Source organism: Lontra canadensis, unplaced genomic scaffold, assembly GCF_010015895.1.
Source record: "Lontra canadensis isolate GAN:19392208 unplaced genomic scaffold, GSC_riverotter_1.0 scaffold138, whole genome shotgun sequence".
NCBI lineage: Eukaryota > Metazoa > Chordata > Mammalia > Carnivora > Mustelidae > Lontra > Lontra canadensis.
Genome location: NW_022631132.1, coordinates 2,231,918 through 2,256,362, shown reverse-complemented (window position 1 = coordinate 2,256,362; position 24,445 = coordinate 2,231,918). Strand labels below are relative to the sequence as shown.

Here is a 24,445-nt window from a genome sequence, read left to right as displayed (position 1 = left end):
AGACATCGCCCACTGCCCCACCCCCATTTTGATCAGGAGGAATGAACAAGCAGCCTAATGAGGTGCCATTTGGACAATTAAAAATTCGGCAAGCCCAGCTCCAAATAAGTTGTTCTGGATTCTTCCTCCTACTCTTGGGGACTATCCCTACTACTGCAGTGCCTATCAGCCTTCTTGAAGGAAGAGACACCAATTTGTTGCTATAGCACTCCCACTGTGGGGCTGAGGAGAGTTGTGTGTGGAGATGGGCTGTGCCTAGTGCTACATTCAGACTTCATTGTTTCCCATGCCCTTAGACACCCAGAAACTCCCACAGCATCATCGCCACATAGCTGACAGCTTGGAGCCATGGTCCATGGCTCCTCAGATCCCAGGCAGGGAGACTCCTCTCCTAGAAGTGATCCCATCAGTTCATGTGTGTGCGCACATGCACATGTGCGTGCGCACACGCACAGGGATTACAAAACTGCCAGTGGTTATGAGGAAATTGATAGGTTATTCGTGTGTGCCTTGGGTCCCAAGGCCAAGGACAGGCCAAAGGTACTCTCAGGAAGCCAAGAACCAGGACTGGGCAAAGTTTTGTTGGACGTGGGTTTGCGGTTGGGAGCTCACCTCACTTCACTTACAGTTGTAAAAAAATGACCACATCATTTGGAAGTTGGAGGGAACTCCTTACTATTTGGCAGATGGTCACAGAGCAAGAGGGAGCCAAAACATAGTTAGAGGGTGAAAAGAACATAGGCTTTGGGGTCAGATCAACCAACTTATCTAAATAGCTGCAGGATTTTTGGCAAGTGGTTTCCTGTCTCTGAGGCTATTTCGTCACATGTACGAGGAGATAGGAAAGAGCATCTTGCAAGATTATTGTTCTCATTAAACAAAGAGCCCAGTCCTCATGCCTGGATCTCCCGCTGCTGGTTCTCAGCTGACTCTTTGACTCCCATCCCTGTAGCCCACCCATCGCCACCTGTTAGATGTCCAAGGGGAGAGCAGCAGCACTATGGCAGTAGGAGCCACGTGACCTTGGATATGTCCTTTCTCTCAGGGCCTATAAAATACAGAGGTTGGGTTTATGTTCTCTAAGATTACCTTCCAGCTTTGACAGGTTTCTCAGCTACATCGAGGTCAAATTGTGAACGCATGGCTCACCATGTCTGAGGACGGGCTCCATTACTTGGCAAACACAATTCTTTCCCTAGGCAACAACTCTCCTCTTACCACCATAAATTACACAGGTCTTCTTGGAATGAGGCACGCACCGTAGCCTCTTCCTGGCTTCCTCCTCTCCCTTGTTGGTCATCTTGGACCTTCAGGATTCCATCTACATCAAATTTAGCCATATTTTCTCATAGATTAAAAAAATACAGGTGTAAGAGCAAGAAACAGCCCTCACTTCCGCTCTGGAGTGAAAGGCCCGATCTGCCTGCCAACCTGGCCCACCCACTGCCACCCGATTTATGTCCCAGGGGTACAGCACAGCCGTGGTGAAGACTTACTGCGGGGTTTCATCTTCAAATGAGCTATGACCTCTCTTCCTCATGTATTCAAGTGCTTGGCACTGACAGCCTGCAAGTTTATCCTGGAATTCAAAATGAAAAACGGTCCCATGAGAACCTTAAAAAGAGGCGAGCAAGGAATCCCTTCTGGGCAGCTGCAAGGCTGGTGCAGGAACTGGAACTGTCCCGGCTTGCGGGACAGGTGTTCTCGGCCCAGAGAGCTTCTTTCTGCACAGTCACCCTTCCTCAGTGCAGTGGGGAAGGCATCACATGTAGAATCAGGGCCGACTGAGTATTCTCTGGGCTGTACCTAATTGACCTGTAAAATGAGAAGAAGGATGCCTGCCTCACAGGCACAGGACATTTTAGGGGCTGATGAGCTTGGGTGCTGGCATCCTACAGCTCTGGATTTGAGTTAAGACCTGGGCAAGCCCCCTCAGAGGCTCCATGACGGAAGCAATGAGTGTAGACTTTCGTTTGGGATGAGAGGAGATCATTCCTGTCAAGTGCATGGTGTCTGGCATATAGAAAGCTCTCATTAAGTGCAAGCTAAAAGTATGATTGTTACAATGTAACAATTCCGATGCTTAGGAATCATTTCCAATAATTCTAGAAAAGATATTCCATGTACTCCTCCCGACGGTTTGGCCAACTTGTCTATATTTTATATTCTTTGGAGCAGAAGCACACAGGGTCTTTTTTGGTACGCTGTTTCAACACATCCGGGAAGACATGAAACTAAGAATCATGTAATAAAAGGGGATCTGTGTCCTCTTGAAGATAAAGGATTTGCCCTAACGGTGGCTCACCACCTTCACCTTGACAGATGTCCACAGCCCACGAAAATGTTGAGTGGGTCACAATGTTTCCAAAAGCAGCATATCCATTAATAGGTAAAGCTGGGCTTACTTGTTAGTTGTTTTTTTTTTATTGTTTATTTTTTAAATTTTTTTGGTAAAGATTTTTATTTGTTTATTTGACAGAGAGAGAGAGAAAGAGAGAGATCACAAGTAGGCAGAGGCAGGTAGAGGGAAGGGGAAGCAGGCTCCCTGCTGAGCAGAGAGCCCCATGCAGTGCTTGATCCCAGGACCCTGAGATCATGACCTGAGCCGAAGGCAGAAGCTTAACCCGCTGAGCCACCTAGGCGCCCATAATTTTTAAATTTTCACTCCAGTTAACATACAGTGTTATGTTAGTTTTGGGTATGCAGTATAGTGATCTAGCATTTCCATCCAACATCCTGTGCTCATCAGGACACATGCTCTCCTTCAACCCCACCCTGTCTTCCCCCCAACCCCCACCGCCCTCCTGTCTGGTAACCCACAGTGTGTTTTCTAGAGTTAAAAGCTGTTCCTTGGGGCACCTGGATGGCTCAGTCAGTTAAGCATCTGTTTTCGGCCCAGGTCATAATCCCAGGGTCCTGGGATCGAACCCCACGTCGAGCTCCCTGCTCACCGGAGAGCCTGCTTCTCCCTCTCCCTTTCCTGCCACTCCCCCTCCTTGTGCTCTCAATCTCTGTAAAATAAATAAGGAAAGTCTGTTCCTTGCTTTCCCTCTTTTTCTCTCCCTCTTTTGTTTCTCTCCCTCATTTGTTTCACTTCTTAAATTCCACCTGTGAGTAAAATCCTATGGTATTTGTCTTTCTCTGACTTATTCTGCTTACTTAGCACTGATTTTTAACATGAAGTCCATTATACAGATGTTTCAACTGCTAGACCCCAGACACTTAAATCTTTGGGAATATCTGGATAACGAGGAACATTTTTCACCAAAATTGTTAGTTATATTCCATTCAGAAGGTTTAATCGAGCTCCTGGTTTGTATCCTCTGGGAGGTGTTATTGGAGATCACAGTTTTTTTGAGCAAAATGAAACAGGTTAGAAACACCCCAAGGAAAGTGAAGGAGCTGGGCTTCATAGAAAATTCTATTGACTTAAGAGCCTGTGCGCCCCTCCCCTCTAGCACATCACCCCTCCACTGACTGCCACTTCACTCTTCCTTTGGGGCTGCCTCGAGGAAAGTTTCAGGCCAAATTCATCAGCTCCTGCCATACTTGGACTCAGCATAGATGGAAGCTCCTTGCTGAGAGTAGGTGACATGTTGGTCCAGAATGATCCAGAATATACCGTTCCACCTGTCTCTCTACATTCTGATCCTATTAGTGACTCAGTTGAATATTTCCCGAGAATGATCTCGATCCTTAGTTTCGCACTTGTTAAATCATTACTCGTTAGGGACTTTTTCATGGTGTGTGTTTTAAACATGCTACAATATGAACAAAGCAGTTGTATCTTGCGTTGGCAGCTTGCCATCCTTTGTGTGTGTCAGCATAAAATACGTGGGGTTCAGTTGAATAGTAGCCCCTTATGGAGCTGAATGTAAAAGGTAGAGTGGAAATCTTCCCTGCCGATTTGAACCAGCACTGCACTAGCTTTCATTGTAGACCTAGAAATCTGAAATATGGAAACAAAATGAGACAAAATGAGTAACACGCACATATGTACATTTATATTTCCATTCGAAATGAAACTTTTTCAGGCCCTTATTAATACCAAAATCTCTAAGAGATTCTTAACGGTCTGTCTTTCCTTTAAAAACAAAGTATATATGTGATCAAATTGAGGAAATGCATTGCTGGAAACTTCCATACAAATGAAGGTGTTTGCATCACCCGGAGAATTCTAAAACACATTGAAAAATTGCTGTCAACTTTCAATTGATGGAGTCGGCCTTTGTGCACCTTATTTTATAATTCAGACAGCGCCCCCACATCATGAGTACGAATGCTTTTCAGGACGGAGAACAAGCCAGATTTTCTTTGATGGCCTTCCATTTTTGGGGGGCCGGGACAGATATTTTGTTTTGTTTGTTCAATGGCAAAACACTCCTTTCCCTGCTTTTTGCAAGACTAAATTGTCAAGTAGGTGCTCTAGAGATTCCTTCAGAAAGAATATATTGTGACATAGCCAAGGACAGATGAATAGTTAAACCCATCTCCCACCCAAACAGGAATCCCTGGGTCTCCAGATTCTTAATTAGATCAGCACTAGAGGGCACTCTTATGATGCCAAAATAGGAGAATTTTTACTACAAACTGGTGGGCGGAGGTTGGGGTGGGGTGAGGGGGCCTGTTCTATAAGGAGCTGCAGACAAGGAACAAAGGAGAAAACATCCTATCTTAGGACGGACTGGCTGGCCAACAGCCAAGAAAACACTATTTTGAAAAGCCTGTTTTAACAATCTTCCTCATCAGATCCACTTTGTTTCCCAAATGTGATTGGTATTTTTGGCAATGCAAGACCCAGGTATTAGGCATTATTTCTCAAATGAAAAGAATGTAAGAATCACTGATTATCACCACGGGATGCAATAAAAGCGCCTCTAGGCAGAAAACAGAACGCGAGAGAGCAGCTTAGGAAAATGTGTTTACAATTTAACAGCCACTGAAAAAGAAGAATTTAACATCCTCGAGGGGGTTCATGGTTGTGTGCTTGGGTCTGGAGTGTAGTGTGGATGCCTGCTTGCCGGCTGTCCCCAGGTGGTGGTGCTCAGTGGACCCGGGGTGGGGAGTGCACTCCCAGAGGATGGACCCAGAGGCTTGGGCCCCACTCTTGGCTCTGCCACCCATGTGTTCTGTGATCTGTGGCAAGTCCCTGCCCCTGAGACACCAGTGGTCCCAACAAGATTACCCAAAGTCATCCTTCAGTGGTTCAAAGTCTGGGGTAGATGATCACAGGAAGAATTTCCACTGTCATTTGTTTATTGGCTACTTGTGATCAAATCTAACCATGGGATAGAAAGTAATCCACGCTCTCAGTAGAGATGGGACTCAAAGGATTGGCCAGCCCAAAGGGCTCAGATGCCCATGTTAGCTACTTGTTTTTAGGTTTACTGCCCATTCCAAATATAGCCCTAGTTACCACATTTAAGCCATCTTTAGTGCCAGCCCTCCAAAAATTGGCTTATTACACCCAAGTGAGGTAGGTGACTCCTGTCTCGTGCACTGGGCACTGGCCAGAATCGCTCTGGCGTGCCCTTGTGCTGTTTTCTGAGGAGCCAGTGGGTGGTCTGGTGATCTGATGGGAAGAAGGGGCCCCTGAAGACAAACTCGTCCAGTCTGCCTTTGGTCCCAGAGTTTCTAAGAACCACTCAAGAGTGTTTCTCTCTAGCCCTCTGTAAGAACCCAGGCTATACTTCATAGGAATGTTCCCGACTGAGTCAAATTCCTTATAAAGTCTTAAAGTGTCATAATGAACAGGGGCCTTTGGGAAAGCACTTAGTCCAGCACCTTTACTGTGTAGACGGGGAAACGGAGAGCCATCTTCCCTGTGGGAGGAGGGCCTTGCCAAGGATCACACAACAGAGTTGTCATGGGGACAGTTTTTTAACTTTTAGTCCACGCCTCTTTCTCTTACCTTGTGCTGCCAGTACATTTCCCTACCCACAGTGACTCCAGGGAATAAGAGACCAGTGGCTATTAACCAAAGCATTTTTGATAGAGCTAGAATAGCTCTGTGTCATATATTGCATGTTATAGATATTGAATTTAGGTGGTATAAATGGAAGGGACCAATCCTTATCAAAAATGTGTCCTCTTGGGGCGCCTAGGGTGTGGTGCAGTTGGTTGAGCATCCAACTCTTGGTTTCAGCCCAGGTCGTGATCTCAAGGTTGTGGGATCAAGCCCCGCAACATGCTCAGCGTGGAGTTCTGTTTGGGGTTCTATCTCCTTCTTCCTTGGCCCCTCCTGCTTATGCTCTCTTTCTTTCTCTCTCTAAAATAAATAAATACCTCTTTTAAAAAATGGGTCATTTCTAAATGTTCTAGGACTGGAGACTGAACCATTAAAATGTCATTTCTGTGGTTCTGGAAGACTCTGTAGTTGATACTATTGCCCAAAGGCCAAGGTTAAGATTGAAATCCTTGTCAACTGGAAGAGAAAGTAGGCCAGGAAAATGGTCCTGGAAGCCAGGTTTAGTATCTTGGGGGAAGAGGACTCTGTGGAAGGAGCAGTCAAGACAGACCCAGGAAACCTGGCCTTTTACCTGTAGGTGTCATTTCACACTTGGTTTGAAAAGCCAGTTCTGTCCCCGGAGTAACAAGATGTAACAAGACGGCGTAGTGACGGGGGTTGGGATTCCTGACACTGGTCTGCCATAAATTCCTATACTTTTGGACCATTTTCTGACTTGTCTCTTCCCCAGATGAAAATAATCATACATCAAAGTTCTTGAGTCCTGTCTCTGGACCTCCTGCTCTGCTCTAGTGAATTCCATTCCTGATGTCTTCTAATCCTTACGTTGGCCTTTCTATACAGGTTGTTTTCAGGTGCTTTCTGCTCTGTTGGACCAACCCCTTGCCATACTGGTTGTTCAGTATGTTGAATGTCATTACTGGTGCGGGCACAATACTTGTCCCCATTTTGCAGGTGTGGGAGTCAAGGCTGGGAGCTTAATGCACCTTGGCAGGGTCATGCAACCAGACTCGAACCCAGTCTGTGCACTGCATGGGCTTATTCTGTGGTCCCCCACCACGTCTCAGGCTTGTGTGTAAGCAAAGGTTGAGGCCAAGCATTTTAACCCAAGGAACGAAGACAAGTAGCTTTTTTGCCTAGGGCCTTAAGAAGCACTGGAGCCCTTCCCCTGTCTTCTCCATTTCTACCCTCACCCCCTCACCAGTTTGAACAGGAATCCTTTGCCTGGGGCCTTTTGGCCATGGGCCCCTTTCCCATTTTTCACTAGGATATACTGTATTTGACCTTCAAAGACCAAATGAGGATGCAGCCCAAGGTCTGCACGGAGGTGGTGGGTAACTGAGCAAAGCAAATCCAGATCACACCCAGGATGGGCGGGGGCATCCTAAGTGGGGGGAAAAGGTGGGAAATCCGGGGCCCAGCAACTCCCGGTATGGGGGTTGGCGAGAGGGTGAGAAAACCAATTCAGTGTTAGAAACTAGAGTGGGTGAATGGACCATTTGCTTGGCAGCTCTGCCACAGGGATAGGTAATTGGTTCCTACAGAGTGTATTATCCACCACAGATTTGCAATCAGACCGAAACAATGTCGGTATGTTTTGTTTTGTTTTTTTCCCAATCCACCCTTTGCAAAATCCAAGCATCTGTGTAGCCTTTATCTGGGAGTGTGTGGATCTTTCTGCTGAGATTGACAGCAATCACCAACAGCCCAGGATCCTGGCAGATGAAGAAGCTGCATAAGCGGAAAGAGAAATGGGGGGGTCAATTGTGCATCAATTAGATTTTCAATTAAGTTTCCTTGTGTAACTTTTCCATCCTAAAGAAGTGGCCATTGTATATTTCACATAAACAAAGCTGTTTCCCTGGACAGAATGATGATCAGCTGCATTTCAACACGGCTGTTACTGTTTTGGCCATATTCTCATTTATGCATCGGCTCAGAATGTTGGGCTCTGGGCTCTTAGAATGTTGGGCTCTCTCTTAACTCTTAATGGCGTGTTGCACCAAGAAAGGGACTAGAGATTGCTGTATTCTTAACAGATTTGGCACCAAAATAAATGGCGATACTATTAGAGAATTGCAGAAGAGACTTTGTCCATGATCAAAGGAGTGTTTGGTAAAACTAGGATTTAGAAACCAAGTATCCTGATGTTCAGGACAGGGATCTCAGATTTTTACAGCATTCTAAAGTTTTCTACGTCTTCATTTGGATCCTTAATATCAAAATGAATAGATAGCTTTCTTAATTTTTTTTTTTAAGTTTCTGAAACCCTAGGCATCTCCCTGAGAATATAAAGCCCAGGGGGCTGGTGTTACCATTGGAGGTTTCCAGTTAGCATGAATCACCATGTGGATTTCCATGGCCCCCACGTCTCCCCCAGTTCCCATATACATATATGTATCCCCTTCATTTTCGTCTTTTCCTTTCCTTGTAAATTTGACATTTAGGCCGTAACTGTCACTTGAGGAATATTTAGTCACATCTTTTCAAACCCCAGCCCCGAGGTGGTTACTCTTTGTTGCTTCTTCTCTATCCAGTGAAGACTCTATCTGGGTCATGGTCATGAGAACCGCAGCTCCTTTTGTCCACCAACTGCTTTCCTAGAACATGACATGCCGAGGGGTGATAAGCCCAATCTCAGAGTGCCACCCAGGCTAGCTGTCACAGAACACTACAGCATACAGTGAGAAAAACTCTTAGTGTTTTTACAGCATTGCCAAGTGCAAGCATGTGAAGTTCTAAGGACAACAAATGGCCTAGCTGAAAAGAAGTCTTTCAGCCTTTGTGGGGGGGCGGGCTTCCACAAGGCAAATTTGCTAATGCAAATAATGGCGGCCCCTCCAATCAAAAAGAGAATTCTTTCTAATCCAGTTGTTGAATCTGATGCCATTGGATATGTTCTCTGTACATAAATAAAGACATAAATAAAATGAGGGAGAAACTCTTTTCTAAGGCTAATAGCATACAGTACATTTCTGTGGAACTCTTGTCCACAAAGATGGCTTAAAAAAAAATCTTCCATGAGATTATAAATGTCTTGAAGGCAGGGATTTGTGTCTGTTCTAGTCACTGCTGCTGCATCCTCAACCCCTATAATAATGCCTGACACCTGGGAAACACCAAACTTGTTTGTGATTTGTTTAGTAAATGTATTTGGCATACAATATTTGAGATGTACTGTGTTCATTTAATACAGCCATGTATACTGTAATATGGTTGCCATTGTAGAGATATCTAGCATCTCTGTCACGTTATACAATTACCTCTTCTTTTTATTTAAAGAGCCCTTTTAGGGGCACCTGGGTGGCTCAGTCAGTTAAGCATCGGACTGGATTTCGGCTCCAGTCCTGATCTCAGGGTCTTGGGATCAAGCCTTGGGGCCTTGGACTCTATGCTTAGCATAGTGTGCTTGAGATTCCCTCTTTCCCTCTCCCTTTGCCCCTCCTCCCACTCACACTCTCTGCTCTCTCTCTCTCCCTCCCTCTCTCTCTAAAATCAATCAATCAATCTTTTTTTTTAAAGAGCCCTTTTAAAAGATTCCCTTCAAATGCATGGGTGACTCAGTCAGTTAAGAGGCTGCCTTCGGCTCAGGTCATGATCCCAGGATCCTGGGATTAAGTCCCGCATAGGGCTCCTTGCTCAGTGGGGAACCTGCTTCTCCCTCTCCCTCTGCCTGCCGCTCTGCCTGCTTGTGCACTCACTGTATCTCTCTCCCTCCCCCTCTCTCTTTCTCTCTCTCCCTCTGTGTCAAATAAATAAATAAAATCTTTAAAAAAATAAACAAAAGATTCCCTTCAAGAACATTCCCAAAGAGTGTATGTGTGAGTTTAAAATGGGTTCATAAAGTTAATTCATTTTTTTCTAATCAGTATGCTTTTCCTTTTTTTTCACCTTTTCTCCCCATGACCTTTGATTCACTTCTGATGACTGCCCACCCTTCTGGTTGATGCACCTGTAACGTCTTCCTGGATCACCCTTGAATATTCCACTTCTGGCAACCTGGATTCTCAGGTAAGGCAGTGAACTTCCAAAAGTCTTCTCAGTGCAATCATCAGGCAAACTTTCATGGGCAGTTGAGAAATTTACATAGAAATTTTTTTAAAATCTCGAGAGATAATAGTTGCCCTGATCAGAGTTAAATTTGGTCCAGTTCCCATATAAATCAATTATGTGCATACTTCTATTATTTGAGGATTTCTATTAGTGCAGTAGAATGAAAATTATGGTTCTGGAATGTGCTACCTATTTGACTTTGGAATTTCCTAGTACTAAGAATCAACATACATCTTTATGGGTTTGGGTTTTTTTTTTTGTCATTGGTTTTTTTTTTTAATTTTTCACCCAAAGTTGTGTTACTTTTTGTTCATGAGGCTGAGTACAGGGAAAGAGGTCCTAGCCTTTCTTCACTGTGTAGGGAAACTAGGTCATGGGGTAGGTCAGAACATTCTAGATTACTTCTTTCTTGCGGCTGGAATGGAAGAAGAGCACATTGGGCCCTGGATGGTAAGTCAGCTAATGGGTGTGTCTTGTCTACCAGAGCTTTTGTCAAGCTCACCAAGTACATCACTTGTTTCTCATAACATTAGCTTCTCTCATAGTCTTAACAACTCACAGAACCAGGGAAGAGGGCCTTATCCCAGAATTGATGTTAAGAGTCTTACACTGCTTCTCAAATAATGAGGCAAAGGCTCTGCTGCTGGCCAAGCAATTAAAAGTCTTCCTTAACTTACTTCTAGAGGATCCAGACATACCCGATATGAAGAAGCGCTTGTCCCATGAAAATGTACAGGCTATATAACTTGCTTTGGGCACAAATGTGTTATTACATTGTGATATCCCTTGTCCTGGCTTAATACACAATGAAAGGCTAATTTGAGCCCACTTGAACCCTCAAATTAACAATTGACCCGTGCACACATTCTCATTCCCTGCTAATATCAGAAATTCATGTAATAGAATTAGTGTTTTGTAACTCTTAAGATGTATATTAAGAAAACAGCTAAGACTTTTTTTTTTTTGCTTGGAGAAACATTGCTTACTTTGGTGGCTATCTTGCATTTGGAGAAAGGGACTAGAGGGATGATTTATGTATCACTGTGTGTGCACTTTGAGTTTTCATCTTTTCAAGGAGCGTCAGCAAAGTCTAATCATGCTTTTCCTTTGGCTATCTGTGTTTCATATATGACTGATGATATCAAAAAAATCTCAGAAATTCCTCCTAGGTCTTTCCATCAGGCTTTTCCATGTTAGTGATGCCATAGCATTTGGTTCTGTTTGGTTTTTGGTTTATTGACCTTTGTGTTTCACTTAGATCGCCATCACTTGAAGGAAAGGGTAAGGAACGAGCGTGACCTAGTGACAGATCATTTTCAGCCAATAGCCCAGCAGAGGTCTGGCTCTCGCACTATCTTGCCCATCTGAGCCCCCTGATTCCTAATCCCCCACTCCTGGGGAGGAGCGAATAGGGAGCAAAGTGGAGGAGCCATCCATGAGTTGTTTCCTTGTGGTTTGGGAAACTGGAAAAATAACACACTAGCAAAGCAAAATGGAAAATGTTTATTATTTCAACTCCTCTCTGACCAAGTTCTTGCTAGCACCTGGTTTTACTGTTCCTTTAACAGGTGGAGGATTTTTCAGATTCTAGATGCAGCAAGGTAAGTGAAAATGTATTTTTAGTTCAACTGAATCCCAGTAAGGTAGAATAAACAGACTTTAGAATCAACTATTGGCTTGATTTCAGTACAATGAATAGTTTGGTTTTGGCTTGGACAAATTCTTTCCCGGGATTTTTTTTTTTTTTTTAAGTTTAAATCAGCTGAAACAAGCCCAGCATATAGTCTCAGGTCTGTAAAGCTGACCCAGTGCAGAAGTGGGATGGATGCTCAGCGCCAGCACCCCAGACAGTAGGGCAGTGGGTCATTAGCTCCTTTTTCTCTTTGCTGAAATAGGATGACACAGTAGTTTTTGCGAAGAACACGCCACCATCAACAAAGTGTTTTTCTCTGTGTTTCAGGCATGCCTGCCTGTCACTAGGCTGGTTGGTGGTTTAGGGAACAACTAGGTCAGCATTTCATTGAGGGAAAATCAATTATTTGAAAACATCAGGGCTTTATAAGTGTGTAAATATGGAGCCTTGCAATGTAGAGTAACCCCAGAGGTGAGGGGCCTTTATGACAAGAACTCTGCAGCAGAGCAAATTCTAACCAAACACAGAAAGGTTCTTAACTGCAGGGGTGTAGAACACAAATGTTCGAGAACACTCCAGAACAGCACCTTTGCAGTACCCTCATAATGCAACCAGGGCCGAAGAGGGTAGCGAGAATCATTAGCTAGTTTGTCAATGTGTGCACTAGTTGCTTGGCACGCGGGTTTCTAAGATCATGATGCTCAGCAGTGCTATATTTGGACTATTACAGGCTTGTTGGCACCAGAAATATTTACCATTGTCTTTGCTTTCTCTTCCAGTCCACCGAATTCCCTTCCTAATACTCCCTGGCCTAAAGGGTTAGGGAGCAAAAGTGGTAGCCTTGGGATTCCTCCACCAGGGGCTGATTCTCATTCAGATAGAATTGATGCACCACTTCTTAAATGCCCAGTTTGGCTTTCAGGAGCTGGGCTTCCATATTCTCATTAGGGCCTTGGTGGATTCGACAGCTGAGAATAGTAAATTCAGTCTTTAATTCCGTGGTCAGATTGCAGTTCCTTGGGATAAATGGTATAGACCCACATAGACCCCTAGTCATACAATATGAGTATGGGAGGGCATTTAAAGATTATAGTGGGGTGACTGCTTAAGCCCCATCTCTGCTTTGAGCCTTGATTTCCTTATCTGTAAAGTCAGAGAATAGATGATCATTAAGATAATGGCCAATAACATACAGGCTATTATCCCAGGAATTGCTTTAATGGGGGAAATGTTGAGAATTTTGTTTTCATTTTGCTTTAAAATTTACTGCATAATAGAAGCACGTAGCTCTACCGGTTTTGCTGTATCACAGAGTGAATCTTGATGTGCTCTGTTTTAATTATGGCTCTGATGAGTTTGACTAGAAGTCATTGTCAGAGCAATTGATGCCTACTCTTTGTTTATGAGAAAGGAAGAAAGGTATAGATGGGGAGATGGAGAAAAAACAGCTTTGGTAAATGTCACTGGGGCCATTTTTAATGCTGGTGGGCTGAATGATACATGAAAACCACTTTCAAGGCTAGGATATTTTTCAGCCACTAGTAAAATAATAAAGTAACAATTCATTTGGTAATCCCCGCTGCACATGCAGTTTGAGAAATATACAAGATTATGATGATCTCTGCCTCATAATTAACAATTTGCATAAATGCTTGCTATTATCTAGTTGTCTGAATGGATTCTGTAATCCAGGGAAAGAAGGGAACAATCAGTGGAAGCCATCCCAAATGTCTTGTATTATTGCTACACACATGCACAATTAACAGTGATACTAATTGTTTCACACCAGAACCTCATTTGTTTTTCTATAGACAGCAAAAACATTAACTTCCAAAGTGCCACTCTCTCTCTCTCTTTTTCCTACAGCCAGCTATATTATAAGGTCTGCAGTTGCTTGTAAGCAAATGATTTGGCTGGATTTTCAGTGTATCATTCTGTGGTGGAGTTTCCAAGTGTCTGTTTAAATTAGCAATCAACAGTTCGAACAACCAAAGATGATTTTTATAAGATTTTAACTGTCGGCCTCTATGCATTTAAGGAAGAAAAGGGTGCTGACTACCAACCAGTTCTGCTGCTGCACTTGACATTCCATTCCACACTCCATACTCCATAACTTTAAAATTATTGGCATGAGACACGCCCATGAGAATCACAAAAGCTCGAGGCTGGAGGAGGCCTTTAGATCACCTGTCAAATTCCTTCACTTTTCAAAGGAGTTGGACTGTCAATCATTTCGATGTCAGGAACAACCATCAAATCAATGATGCCCCCCACTTTTTTTTTTTAACGTTTGAACCACTGGGAGCTATTATAGCAAATACATTTAAACGATAACAGGATGCTTTAGAATCCTATGGCTTCAGCTTCTTTTCTATTTTTTTTTTAATTTTTTTTTAATTTTTTTTTAAAGATTTTATTTATTTATTTGCCAGAGAGAGAGAGGGAGAGCGAGCGAGTACAGGCAGACAGAATGGCAGGCAGAGGCAGAGGGAGAAGCAGGCTCCCTGCCGAGCAAGGAGCCCGATGTGGGACTCGATCCCAGGACGCTGGGATCATGACCTGAGCCTAAGGCAGCTGCTTAACCAACTGAGCCACCCAGGCGTCCCTTCAGCTTCTTTTCTAAAAAGCTGAATCAGATTTTTAAAAAATATGCCTCCATAAGGTTACCCTAAACATAGCCATCGTGTTGACAGTATATGTATGAAGGGACGTCAAAGCACCTGGCAATGGGAGACCGTCAACCACTGTCCGCTCTTCCCTCCTCATGCACAGAGGACCCAGCTCACGTCAGCATGGTGCAAGTGTAACTCCAGTGCCTTTAAAGTCAGTCTGTCCCCCAGTCCAGTCCTGACGCTTCCACTTTCTCACAAGTGTGACCTTGCATAACTTATTTAACTTCCATGGGCCGTCAGATTCTGTACATGTAAAATGTAATCACTTTATAGCTTTGTTGCAAAAATTAAGTTGAGATCAGGCCTATCAATCACCTGGCACTGTTCCTGGCAGGTTATAAGCCATCAGGACGTGGTAGTGGTTATTACCACTGTTGTCTTGCACACACAGTACAATCTTAGGGGGTACATACATATGCACTTAACCACATCTGCAAGTGGGCACACAAAGTCCACAAGAACGACATCAGAAGTCTGCTTTCCTAACAGTCATTTTTGACCACCATGTTTCCAAATCTTCTGGCTTCTTCTGTGGCCTCAGTCTTCTTGAACTCTTTGAAGTTTCTGGTGTTTTTGCACATCTTCTCTAGCTCAGAAGCATTCATCATTTATCTTGGTTCACCTCTCTTCTTCTCAATGCTTCTTAAGTTTCCTTTGTTGGGATTTCTTTTAGATGCGTGTGCACACACACACAAACACACACACTCACACAGCCTCTCCCTCCCCACTCACGTGTTTAAATGGAGCAATTTCCAAGGTCCTGTCATTGATCTGCTTCTCTTCTCTTGCTATGTTCTCATTCTGGGTAACTTCATCTCCCCACATGGCTTCACCTTTCACCTCTACACTAATGATTCCCAAATTGACCTCTCCAGTCCTTAACTCGTTCCGGAGCTCCAGGCTAACTCCAATTTCCAATTGCCTGCTGAGCATCTCCAGGGCAGGATATCCTAGGAGGCTGAAGTGTAGTCTGGCTTTTGTCATCTTGACTCAAGAATACAGATGGGGGAATCTAGCTTTAAGAATCAGTAAGAGTCGAAAACATGGAAGAAGGGCTGCACATTAGTTCCAGCAGATGTGAAAGGAGTCTAGGTTAGGAAAGTGGTTCAGAATGCATTTTCCAGGGAAAGCGAGACAAGGTAACTGTGTCTTTCTGTTACGATGAACTTGGAGGTGTAAACTGCAGCTCAAACTTTAAAAGTATATGTTTTCTAGGGATAAGGGAACAGCTTCCCTAATGAAGATTGAGTTAAATTTTTAGGTGCTGGAAGGTTGGCATGTTTGAGGGAAATGTTAATTAAAAATATCTTTCTAGAGATGATTTTTATGGTTAATCTTGTTTCAGGGTATTGTTACACAGACACGCATGCCAGGAGGAAGGATAATGTATTCAACCCGAAGGATGAGCATGTGGGAATTTGGAGAGCACGTGCATGCCTAGATAGGTACACACATGCTGGGTCAGATGGGCCCAAGATTTTTGAATGTGTGAACATAATTCTATCAGAGGGTAGATTTTTTTTTCTTTGATTCATTCTGAAAGTATTTTTTGAATATGTGGTAGAGGCCATGCTGTCTGTGGACCAATGGGACTGTGAATATAGGACATATAAAGCATCTGTCTTAACTGCATAATACGTTTTTCTTTAGTTATATGCAAGTACACTGAGAGTTGAATTTGGTCTAAAACTATCTGCAGCATGTGACAGACTGTTCGATGACAATAACCTTGCAGACAATCTTAATGACCAAAGAGGAACTTAAGGGAAATAAGACAATGCTAAAGTGGGAAAAGAACGTGCATAAATTCAAATTAGGAATTGATTACTTCCTTTAAATTTGGTAAATATTGAATTACTTTGGGGTTTTACATTTCTAGATGGCTTTCAGTGTTTCGGGCCAGAGTAAGAATGATTGTGTCAAACTCTAAAATTTAATTAGAGCAAAGGGATAGACAAATTCCGGTTAATTTGTATCGTATTCTTTGTAATTCTTTGTAGAATTCTTCATAAATGAGCTGTTCTCACAGCAACTACTGAGCCAGCTTGTAGCTTCAGCACAGGGAACAGTATTCCTTTTGAAGAAGGATGACCCCATTCCCAAAATTACTGACATCCTTCCAGTTGAGTTACCACCCTATGGAGTCTTCAGAGGCTATCTTAGCATCCAAATTGTAATGGGCTCTGACAGCGGGTGAGATCTTGGCCTTCATCAGTGTAGCCCAGTCTCCTCTTCTGAAATTTAGCTTGACCTTTTGTTTGCAAGTCTTAAATCCAAGCATTCTTAGTCCCAGTTGTCAATTTTAATGTCTGCTTCACGATCATTCTTAATTCCCAAGATGCTTGTGGCATCTGTAATCCTGAAAACCTACTCTGATGCCCCCAGAGTTCTTGCTATGGGAATTACATCAGCACCTCTTGCCTTTGGGACTCTCATGGCATGGAGACTCTTATAATAATGCTGCATATATTGACCGGTGTTATTTTTTTATTTTTGCCCTAAAGTAGTTAGAAACATTGGTATACTTCCCTTGTGATTGAAAGTAAGAATAATAAAACCATACTTGAATTTATAGTCTTGGATGTCTTTGTTCTTGTCATTTGTATCAACCATAGTCTGACTTCTTTACCTTGATCATATTTATTCATTCAGTATGCATCTGCTGAGTACTTCATGTTTTAGGGACTATTCTAGGCACTGGGGACAATAAGACAGACACGGTCCCTATTCTTGTCTGTCTGTCTTCTTTCTTTCTTTCTTTCTTCCTTTCTTCCTTTCTTTCTTTCTTTCTTTCTTTCTTTCTTTCTTTCTTTCTTTCTTTCTTTCTTTCTTTCTTTCTTTCTTTTTAAAGTAGGCTCCATGCCCAGCATGGAGCTCAGTGTGGGGCTTGAACTCATGATCCCAAAATCAGGCACCTGAGCTTAGATCAAGAGTTGGACACTTAACTGACTAAGCTATCCAGGTGCCCCACTGTTCTTGTGTTTCTTAAGGGGTATATACACGTATGTTGGAGGGAAACTGAAAATAAACAAGTATACAAGTAAATGAATATGCTAATCTCAGAGAGAGATAAGTGCCATGAAGAAAATAAAACAAAGTGGATGGATGATGATGGGATGGGTAAGGAATGATCTGGGTGAATTTTGCTCTTTGCCTATGTCCATTTTGTACAGACCTTACTAATACTTTGTCTGGGCCCTTTGGTTTCCTCTATTTCATAGTGTATTTGATACTAATTCTGATTTTGCTGTTTCTGGGTACTCTATCCTTGGGACCACCTTCCCTTAGCTAGTTCTGAAATATTACCCAATATACCCTCTTATTAGACTTTTTCCATCCTTGTCAGCATTAGAATTTGACAGGTTCCTCCCTCCCCTGTCATAGAAGGTCAATGGGCTTATTACTCCCTTAATGATATTTCACTTGATCACTCAAGGCATTTTTTGTTACTCAGACAAACTACCCGTCAAAAGAAAAACACGAGAATTGAAAGTTAGTAATTATGGTGGCATTTGGCTTTTGTCCACTTCTGCAGAGGGAAGAGCCCTGGACTGGGAGTAGGAAGACCCAAGTGCCAGTCTTCACCACTACAAATGGTCTATATGAGCTGAGACAGGTGACTTCCTCTCTGAGTCTGTTTTTTCGTTTCTAAAACCGCTGTTCCAAGTCTATGGTCCCTAAGGTTCGTTCTAGCTCTAAAGTGGTACAATTAGTTGTTTTCAGAGACATGGGCCAAAATTTCTTTCCAACATTCCGTGTGATTTTCTAAAGTGGATGTGTAGGAACATTTTCTAGTATAATCAGAATTGCTTAGATTAAGCATAAGTTTTCCGGCAAAAGGCAGCTTTACAATTCTTGTAAATGTCACAAGAAGTTAAAACACTGCTTCTTGTTTTAACCTCTGCCAGCTAGGGCAGCAATTTAACACCACAGACGCAACTGTCGGCTTCTTAAATGTGAATATCTGAAAGTTCACTGTCTTTTCAGCTTGCCCACAGGAAAGCTTCAAAAAGAACCAAATACCACTAAAATGAAGGAAGGCATGTTAAATTGTCTTCAAAATGACATGACGCGTGTTGCCCTCTAGTGAGTCAGGTGCCAGGAAAAGCACGTTAACCCTTAGAGGGCCACTTCGGATGTTTCCAGCCATCACTGGGCCATCTTTGCCGGCACCTCGGCGAGGCTCAGTGAGGAACTGAGGTACAAGTTGGGAGGTTTGCCTTCCCTGACTTCCCCACACCTTCCTGCATCTTCTGCCCTGGACTTTGTGGGAGAAAATGGGGAAGCAGGAAGTGTGGCTGCAGAGAAGGCAGACCCGATATGAAGTCACCACCATTACAAGGACTCTTGGAACTCTCATCTCTGTTGGCACTCTTCCACTTCTGATTCCAACACTCTGCCATGTTCTGAACACAGCACGATTCGGGGAGTGCTATCTCTTAAAACCCCAGAGGAAAGCTGGCTGTTATTTTTGTGGCAAGGGAGTGTGAAGGAGAAGAGGATCCAAGAGGGCTTAGAAACTCCAGGAAGTGCCTGCATAATTTCTGGTCACAGGATTTGGACATAGAAGAGGAAAAGTGGCTTATGGAAAAAGGTGAAGAGGGAGTTCCCGTATGGCTCCAATTTAAAAGGCCATAATGCTGTGCAGGCGAGGAAACAGATGCCCACCAAGACAAGGACTCACCTAAGTACACGCAGTGAGTGGCAGACTCAACACAAGAGCCCAGGGCAACGGCCTCCTGTCAGGCCCCTTGACTGGTGGTTGCCTATACTAACTGCTCTTGGTTGCTTACTTGTTTGCTCCCTTCTGGTGTTTAATCTTTGGTGCTACTTCTGTTCACAGCACTTGTAATTCATTATTCTCAAAGAACTATATCAATGAAGGTGAGCGAAATCCCTTAGCAATAGGTAAAGCACGTTTTGCTTTGGAGGGTTTGGGGTCAGCTGATAGAAGAAGGTGCCATCGAGGAGAGAGTGGCTGGATTGCAAACAGAGCCCAAGACTCAAGATTCACTGGAAACAAATGCTGAAGGGAAGATTGTGGCTCTAGGCTGGGGATCCACAGTCAAACGTATACACCATTGCTTTAATGCCCATTTTTGATTACAGCTGGAGCTCATTCTCCATTGAAAGATGCAGAAGTCTTTGATTTTAGGTTCTCGGTTCCTTAAATCCTTTTCCCAGGTATATTTTTTGCCTCTGCCTTATCTTTCTATTTCACTATTCTAGATTTTTTTTTTTTTTGTCTGCAATATCTTCCATGAGTTTGGTCTCAATGTCTTCTCTGGGGCATTTGTAATATAGCCCCATTTCACTGGAGATCTTTTGTGCACATAAAATGGAGAACACTATTTCACAAGTTAGAAATTACTAGATTATTTCTTTCCCCTTCCAGAGTTGAAATATTTCCTACTTGGCAAATGGCCCTTCTTCGAAATCCTAAAATTGCACTAGGAAAAAAAAAATGACTGTCACCGTGCCACCATGGGGCTCTCTGTCCCTTCCCTTTCATTGGCTTATCGTCCAATTTGCTCCATTGATTTTCTAGACACTCAGAATTGCCTCATCAGCCAGACAGTGGAATTATAAGAGCCTTCATCAAGGACTTATGTGGTTTGAAAACTTTTCAAACTTTCATACTTTGGGCAGTAGGTATGCTAGAGACCGTGTGTAAATGGCATTTGACAGCACATTGGTCTTTCTTCTCACAGCTTCCACAATTTCCAACTGGATTTCTGCTCACCACAGGGCACAGTTTACCTTCTCTTCTCTGGGAACTCTTGTTCATTTGTCAGGAGCCCTAAAAGGAGGCTGTTCATGGACAGCCGTGGAATGTCAGAGTCATCCCAAAGTGGCATAAATGGGCCTTTAAATGGCCTTTACTGATTGTTTCTGTATTAAAATGGAAATGCACAGAAGACTTTATGAAGAGCCTGTACGTAGTCTTTCCACCATTTTTTTTTCATATGAATTGACCTGACAACGTCACAGATGATGCATGAGGCAAAATAGTCTCTTAAGCCCACTGCAGCTTGTTTGCATGAAAAGAAATACAAGCTACAGGAAAGAAATGAACATGATTTGCCTTAGGCCGGAGCCATCTTCTGACTCATGCACACCTTTCAGATGATCGCCTCCTTTCTGAACCTATGCAGAGGAAAGGGGTCACCGTGATATTCTTTTGTACAAATAGCCTTTCTTGACTAGTTAATGAGAGTTACTTTCTGGTTCCATAGGAAACACAGAAGATTTTCTGAAATTCATAAAAGTGAAATAAACTAAGAAAGCTCCAAAAAGTAATTACTGATAACTGTGAGAAAATGAAATAGGATGGGAGGATGGGAGCTGTACAGGATACAGTGCTACCCCATTGAAGAGCCATGTGATTTCACACTTAGTGATCATAAAATCTAGTATTAAACCATCCACCAGAAAAGTTCCGCAAGCTTCATTGATTCCTTTTTATATGAGAACCTTCAGTGTCTCTTTCACATTGCTAGTAAAATATTTATAAATAAAATAATACTCCTGAGGCTGATTTGAAATTCAGTCCACATGAACTACAGTTTAATGTGTGTACCTGAGCATTCCATTACTAATCTGAATGCAATGAAGGCAAAATAACTAGGGGACGGTCCCCATCCCAACCTTCCATCCTACAACAATCTAAAGCATGAGAACTCTGATTTCCTCTTCTCATGGAGGAGGTGTTTCCCATCTTGGCAATGAGTACTCTTGTTCATGGTTTTTCATATTGTGCAATCGTAGGTTGGTTGGCACTGAATCATATCAAGACCAGAGGAAATAGGTGATGGCCTTCAATAGATTTGGGGACACCAGGAGGGAACCTTCAACTTGGGTGATTATTTTGTACTGTGGTTGAAGGTTTACTATTAATTGACTAATCCATTCAATCATTTCAGTTGTCATTTGAGATGTATTATTTATTGAGCCTCTACCATAACCCAATACTATTCCTAGCGCTAAGAATTTGGGGAACTTACAGTCTAGTGGTAGCTATAGACCATCCCAAACAAGGAAGTCAGAAAAGAATGTCCAGATTGTGATCGGTGTTATGAAAGAAATAAGCAGTATTAGAAGGAGAATGCATAGCCTTTGGAATAAACTCAGTGGGGACAAAATTTGTCCTTTGTGGGGTATGTGGTTTTCAGAATCATCAAAAATGATATGGAACCGGGTCTCATAAATAGAGTAGAAGATCAAATTGACTGATAATGATTTGGGCCCCAAATGAGGGTTACACTGTAATTAATGTAATATTTCTGAGTGCCAATGAAATGTATACTATGCTGAGTAGTCATGAGCCCTTTTGTGGTTTTTGAATGCAGCAGAAGGATTAGGACAATGGGTATTGTCCTTCAATGAACATTTAGGCATCTGTAACTACCAACAGCACTATTTCCCTGACTCTCTTTAAATCTGGCCAATCCTTGTCATCACTGGCAAATGTACTTTATTATGTTGGCAAACATTATCATAGGATTAGGAGTGGGGCATAAAATAAACATTTAGAGATGTCCCAAACTATGTAATATGTCTGTAATACGTGAAATTTGATGATGACAACTTATAATTCAGTCCCTTCATTTAAAGTGACATTTCACTTATGCCATTTTGGATCAAATAAATCTGTAGAATGCTAATTACACCATTTGGATGAGATATGGTTGGTTTGAGTGTGGGAAAGAGACAATGTTTATAAGCAACAGTGTGTCCCCACTAAAGGAGAGCTAGCAAAGTCGGTTTCATAAGATGGGAGGAAGTCAGTGATCGCCGTTTAATCACATCTTTAGTGTGATTTTAGTCCCCTGCTTTGAGAAGCATTAATCTACTCCTTGGGTGTTTACTTGAGGAACTGCCCTGCCAGACATTGTGCCAGGCCCTGGGGGTACAGAGGTGAGTCAGAGAGCGATCCTGCTTCATTTGCACTCACGGTTGAACTGGGTAGACAAATAAACATGATGGAATCCGAGGCATGCCAGTCCAGAGGTCTGCCGTTAGTTCCTCAAAGACTCTGCCCTAGATTGAGGTTGTTGGGTCAGGGTTTTGTGGGGGAACCAGTCTCTGAGTCGCTATAGCAAGTGATGGAGCAGGGATGCTCATTTTCTTTGCTGCCAATAAATCTCTTTGCAGCCTTGGCATCATTCCCATGCATCCGTATTAAATCTATTTGCCATTTTTCTGAAGGCAGATCCAGTGGTGCAACCTAGCTTCAAAATAAGTAGGTTTTAGAGGGAATATTCTAGAGTTTCTCCTTGAATGTGGAATGACCTGTGGTGAGGAGCCAGCTTTGCTTTTCATTTCCTTTGTTTCTTTTTGCAAAACCAGCTCCATTTCTAGGAGCAACTGCAGCCAAAAGCACAGATTCATTGCCTGTTTACATAAGACGGTAAATAGGCCTGAGTAGAGGATTAAGATAGCCCTGTCTTCTGGGAGCTTATAATCTGAAACAGACAACAAACTGGAAAGAATATCCATCACACCTGAAATGCTCATTTCCCTTCTCATATAAATTCAAAGAAAACAGAAAATATCATGTCACATTCTACAAGATTTGTAAGGCCTCTGGAGAGAATTCTCTCTCTTTTTGTGACTTTTCAAGTTGAAAGCTATTTTGTATATAATATGCAATAGATTATAAGGTTATTTTTTTTAATTGGAGATGAGAAAGCAAGAAATTTTATTTCTTTGTTCTTCTTTTTCTTTCTTTTTTTTTTTAACTATCAACAAGTAACATTGGAAGGTATGGGTCAAATTAAAAGTGGATTCTCAGTTTGCCATGGGGAAATATGTGCTGTATTTCAAATACTCTAAGGTCAAGGTCAACTTGGTGATAGAAAAGGTATCATAAAAATTAATTTAAGAAATACCCCTTGAGATATTTGCTAGTTGTAATAATCCCACAGGTGAAAACAGCATCTGTAGAATAATTTAAGGTGCTGAGTTTGACCTTTTAGCAAAGGAGATATTACCAAAACAAGGAGATATTACAAAGCTTGGAGCTGAGGCGATATAGCAAAGTAAGAGAAGCAAAGTCTTTATGTTACAAGGATGTGATCAGTTGTGAGAAAATGGCACAGAAGTAGGACACGTGTCAGGGCGCCTAGGTGGCGCAGTCAGTTGACCATCTAACTTGGTTTCAGCTCAGGTCATGATCTCCTGTGTTGTGAGGTTGAGCCCCATGTTGGGCTCTGCACTCAGCATAGAGTCTGCTTGAGTTTCTCTCTCCCTCTCCTTCAGCTTTTCACCACTCCCTTCCTCTGCAATAAATAAATAGATCTTAAAAAAAAAAAAAAAACAGGACACATGCAAACTAAGGTTCATTTCCCCCAAACTTGTGTGTAAGTGCGAGAGACAGACTGAGAAAGGAGCAGAAATGTAGAGCTAGAGAAAGACCAATGAAGCAGCAAGAGGCTGAGCCAGAGATGGATGGAGATTGAGAGCTGAAAACTTAGCCAAGCGAGGATCATAGTTTGACTCTGCTGTTAAATTCACTGTGAGACCCCAGTTAAGTCAATTCTCTCTGGGCCTTAGTTTCTTCGGCTGTCAAATAAGGGGGTGTGGTAGGAGATTATTCTGGAAAACTTACCAACTCTCTAGTTCTCCCCTGGGGTACTAGGGAAATGAAAGGGCCGGCAGGTGAGTAGGCAACAAATATACAGAGGCAGGTGTACAGACAGACAGACAGACCAGCTGCCCACATGCATAGGCTAGCTTAAGAATAGGAGCAGACCAAAAATTATGGTGGGCCAGTGAACTGTGAATCGTGATGGGCACCGACCAACACCACAAAATCATCCCATAGTTTTAGCTATTGCCATGGCCATCTGAGGTATTGGCAGCTTTCCCTTGCGTGGCGTAGGCCTTGATTTCTGGGGCCCACCACAGAGTCATTTTCTGACTGGCTTGGTCATCCCTTTCCACTGCAGGCTCACAAGCATAGTTTTTGAGGCTCTGTAAATGACTCCTAATGTCCAAATGGAAGGAAGGCCTTGGATATCAGGCTTTGCACATTGTGACATTGCCTCAGCTTTCCCATCGAACATTCTGTCAGAGGGAGGGGTGGAAAGTGGCTTCAGGGTGAGGAAACCCAAGTAA

At 42.8% G+C, this 24,445-nt stretch overlaps 1 protein-coding gene across 4 annotated transcripts in view; it reads left to right on the top strand.

Annotated features, from left to right (window-relative positions):
* The window catches only part of HS6ST2 (heparan sulfate 6-O-sulfotransferase 2), a 274,448-nt gene that overhangs the window by 184,546 nt on the left and 65,457 nt on the right, over window positions 1–24,445 (top strand). For 2 of the 4 annotated variants that reach the window (XM_032843342.1, XM_032843341.1), the window contains one exon: window positions 11,590–11,622. The exons of the other annotated variants lie outside the window; for them this stretch is intronic. In XM_032843342.1, the coding sequence (XP_032699233.1) occupies window positions 11,590–11,622 (33 nt within the window). The remainder of the gene's footprint in view (window positions 1–11,589; window positions 11,623–24,445) is intronic. 4 annotated transcript variants of the gene reach the window in all.